The 5,000-nt window shown below is 34.5% G+C and overlaps 1 protein-coding gene across 1 annotated transcript in view; it reads left to right on the forward strand.

Moving 5' to 3' along the window:
• The window catches only part of LOC122259590 (uncharacterized), a 26,509-nt gene that overhangs the window by 17,157 nt on the left and 4,352 nt on the right, over window positions 1–5,000 (forward strand). The window contains exons 13-18 of the mRNA XM_086540231.1: window positions 1–16; window positions 716–826; window positions 1,336–1,446; window positions 2,171–2,281; window positions 3,509–3,619; window positions 4,472–4,582. The exon at window positions 1–16 is cut by the window's left edge and continues 95 nt beyond it. Of these exons, the coding sequence (XP_086396357.1) occupies window positions 1–16; window positions 716–826; window positions 1,336–1,446; window positions 2,171–2,281; window positions 3,509–3,619; window positions 4,472–4,582 (571 nt within the window). The remainder of the gene's footprint in view (window positions 17–715; window positions 827–1,335; window positions 1,447–2,170; window positions 2,282–3,508; window positions 3,620–4,471; window positions 4,583–5,000) is intronic.

Here is a 5,000-nt window from a genome sequence, read left to right on the forward strand (position 1 = left end):
TCCAACGATCCAAACTGTAAGTTCAAGATGATTCTAGTGCCAAAATCTTGCTCGAGAGCTCCATATTGCTTGATTATGTATCTACACCTGATACACAAATGAGCATACACATCCACACAAAAATACATTCATTCACTCAATTGTACAAATGACACCCTGATCTCTTTTGATTTCATGAAATGGAGAAATTGTAATTTGAAGAATTAAAGATGTTTAAAATATGTTAGAGAGAGTGAGAGAAAGAAAGTGAGAGATAGGGAGAGAAACATACCAGAACCTACCAGCCGTATTCTAAGTCCCTAGCGCGCCGAGTACATGACATGAACATGTCGCAATTGGTATTCTAGAAGCGGGTGTTCATGTCAAAAGCGTGGCTAAGACGTGGTAAGTATTGGAACAAACATGGACATAACACTGGCATACTACGCAGAAAATGTCCTAGAATACGGCTGTACATGTTACTGTTGCAGACACTGTTGTACGCGCACAATTAACCTAACGCACATAATTCACACGAACCAACAAAGAAACCTGCATGGGCACACACACATGCACATATATAGGTGTATATATGTATGTATATGCATATATATAAATACGTACATACATATGAAAATACTCACATATATATTCTGCTTACTTATCACTGTGGTTTATTAAATTGATTGCCATCAAATCATACTCCTCATATCAGCCTACTTTCTTCCCTATTTAGGTTGTGAATATGAAGGCGAATTGTACGCGGATAACGAGGAATTCACCAGCGACTGTATAGTGCAAAAATGCACTGCTGGAAATTTGGGATTTGTCTCCAACGATCCAAATTGTAAGTTCAAGATGATTCTAGTGCCAAAATCTTGCTCGATAACTCCATATTGATTGTGTATCTACACCTGATACACAAATGAGCATGCACATACACATCCACACAAACACTTATTCACTCAATTGCACACATGTCACTCTGATAGAGAGAGAAATATACCAGAACCTGCTGTTTAACCTTCATTTTCATATAACATGTTACTCTTACAGACACTGTTGTAGGCACACAAGTAACGTAACACACATAATTCAGACGAACCAACAAAGAAACCTGCACAGACCCACACACATACCTATACATACACACATATATATGTATGCATAAATATGCACATTTATACATACATACATAAATAAATATATTTATATATACATACCCACACAGATACACACACACACATATATATATAGATATATACATTATGCTTACCTGTTATTTTGGTTTATTAATAGTGATTGCCATCAAATTATACATACTCCTTTTATCAATCTACTTGCATCCCTATTTAGGTTGTGAATATCAAGGCGAATTGTACGCGGATAACGAGGAATTCACCAGCGACTGTATAGTGCAAAAATGCACTGCTGGAAATTTGGGATTTGTCTCCAACGATCCAAACTGTAAGTTCCAGATGATTCTAGTGCTAAAATCTTGCTCGATAACTCCATATTGATTATGTATCTACACTTGATACACAAATGAGCATACACATCCACACAAAAACACATTCATTCACTCAATTGTACACATGACAAACTGATCTCTTTTGATTTCATGAAATGGAGAAATTGTAATTTGAAGAATTAAAGATGTTTAAAATATGTTAGAGAGAGTGAGAGAAAGAAAGTGAGAGATAGGGAGAGAAACATACCAGAACCTACCAGCCGTATTCTAAGTCCCTAGCGCGCCGAGTACATGACATGAACATGTCGCAATTGGTATTCTAGAAGCGGGTGTTCATGTCAAAAGCGTGGCAAAGACGTGGAAGGTATTGGAACAAACATGGACATAACACTGGCATACTACGCAGAAAATGTCCTAGAATACGGCTGTACATGTTACTGTTGCAGACACTGTTGTACGCGCACAATTAACCTAATGCACATAATTCACATGAACCAACAAAGAAACCTGCTCAGACACACACACATATACGTGTGTGTATATGTATATATATATATATATATATATATATATATATATATATATATATATATATATATAAATACGTACATATATATGGAAACACACATATATGTTCTGCTTACCTGTTACTTTGGTTTATTAATAGTGATTGCCATCAAATTGTACTCTTTTTATCAATCTACTTTCATCCCTATTTAGGTTGTGAATATCAAGGCGAATTGTACGCGGATAACGAGGAATTCACCAGCGACTGTATAGTGCAAAAATGCACTGCTGGAAATTTGGGATTTGTCTCCAACGATCCAAACTGTAAGTTCAAGATGATTCTAGTGCCAAAATCTTGCTCGATAACTCCATATTGATTATGTATCTACACCTGATACACAAATGAGCATGCACATACACATCCACACAAACACACTCATTCACTCAATTGCACACATGTCACTCTGATAGAGAGAGAAATATACCAGAACCTGCTGTTTAACCTTCATTTTCATATAACATGTTACTCTTACAGACACTGTTGTAGGCACACAAGTAACCTAACACACATAATTCAGACGAACCAACAAAGAAACCTGCACAGACACATACATATACATACACACATACATGTGTATATATACATATATATGTATATATATGTGTGTATGCATAAATATGCACACATCTATACATGCATGCATACATAAATAAATAAATGTATCTATATATAAATATATATACATACAGATATATATATATATATATATATATATATATATATATATATATATATATATATATATATATATATATATATATATATATGTATATATATAAGTCCTGGGTAAGACCTTAAACTGAAACCGGGTAATGAACTCAGGCTTGGGAAAGCCTGAGTTGCTCTCAGGTCCAACCCTGCCCAGGTTGGTAGTACCTGTTAGGGCCCCGTAACAGGGTCACGGTGAAACCATTGGCAGCAGAATGGTGGATGGTGTTAGGAAGCTTTCTATGGTACACCATTTTACTCTGGTTCCTGTCATCACGCATGTCCGGCGCCCAACAGTGCAACTGTTATCAGCGGCGGAGATGCCTCCTCCAAGTTAGCTGGAGACTGCGAGCTAAGAAAGGAAATTTGGGACCCCTATTTAGTTCTTTTCTTCGTAAGAAGACGTCCCTGTCTACACTCCTAAGGCGTGATCTTATCACCCGGGGAGCCACGGCGGGTCGTACTCGACCCATCCGTCTATGATGATATATATAAATATATACAGTATATATTATATATACATATATATATATATATATATATATATATATATATATATATATATACATAGATAGACACACACATATGTATATGTATATTTGTATATATATATATAAATATAAATATATATGTATATATTTACATACATATATATATATATATATATATATATATATATATATATATATATATATATTATGCTTACCTGTTACTTTGGTTTATTAATAGTGATTGCCATCAAATTGTACTCTTTTTATCAATCTACTTTCATCCCTATTTAGGTTGTGAATATCAAGGCGAATTGTACGCGGATAACGAGGAATTCACCAGCGACTGTATAGTGCAAAGATGCACTGCTGGAAATCTGGTATTTGTCTCCAACGATCCAAACTGTAAGTTCAAGATGATTCTAGTGCTAAAATCTTGCTCGATAACTCCATATTGATTATGTATCTACACCTGATACACAAATGAGCATGCACATACACATCCACACAAACACACATTCATTCACTTAATTGTACACATGACACCCTGATCTCTTCTCATTGTATGAAATGGGGAAACTGTAATTTGGAAAAATAAAGATGTCGTTTAAAACATGTAAGAGAGAGTGAGAGAAAGAAAGTGAGAGATGGGGAGAGAAACATACCAGAACCTACCAGCCGTATTTTAAGTCCCTAGCGCGCCGAGTACATGATATGAACATGTCGCAATTGATATTCTAGAAACGGGTGTTCATGTCAAAGGCATGGAAAAGACGTAGTAAATATTGGAACAAACATGGACATAACACTGGCATACTACGCAGAAAATGTCCTAGAATACGGCTGTACATGTTACTGTTGCAGACACTGCTGTACGCACACAATTAACCTAACGCACATAATTCACATGAACTAACAAAGCACAGGTACACACACATGCACACACACATATGTATATGTATATATATGTATGTATATATATATATATATATATATTATATATATATACATATATTGTATATATATATATTGTATATATATATATAGTTATATATATATATTGTATATATATATATATATATATATATATTGTATATATATATATATATATATATATATATATATATATATATATATATATATAAACGTACATATATATGGAAACATATATATTCTGCTTACCTATTACTGTGGTTTATTAAACTGATTGCTATCAAATTATACTCCTTTTATCAATCTACTTTCATCCCTATTTAGGTTGTGAATATCAAGGCGAATTGTACGCGGATAACGAGGAATTCACCAGCGACTGTATAGTGCAAAAATGCACTGCTGGAAATTTGGTATTTGTCTCCAACGATCCAAACTGTAAGTTCAATATGATTCTAGTGCCAAAATCTTGCTCGATAACTCCATATTGATTGAGTATGTATATACACCTGATACACAAATGAGCATGCACATACACATCCACACAAACACACTCATTCACTCAACTGTACACATTACACCCTGATCTCTTCTGATTGCACGGAATGGGGAAACTATTTTGGAGAAATAAAGATGTAGCCTGAAAAATATTGTACATGTTAGAGAGAGAGATAGAGACAAAGAAAGAGAAATAAAGAGAAACATAACAAAACCTACAATGTGAAACTCTTAACCATCATTTTCATATGACTTGTTATTCTGGCAGACACTGTTGTATGCATGCAAGTAACCTAACTCACATAACTCAGGCGAAGCAACAACGAATCCTGCACACACACACATGTATATAAGTACG

Source organism: Penaeus japonicus, unplaced genomic scaffold (assembly GCF_977035675.1).
Source record: "Penaeus japonicus unplaced genomic scaffold, GWHDUDI00000001_assembly GWHDUDI00000009, whole genome shotgun sequence".
Classification (NCBI taxonomy): Eukaryota; Metazoa; Arthropoda; class Malacostraca; order Decapoda; family Penaeidae; genus Penaeus; species Penaeus japonicus.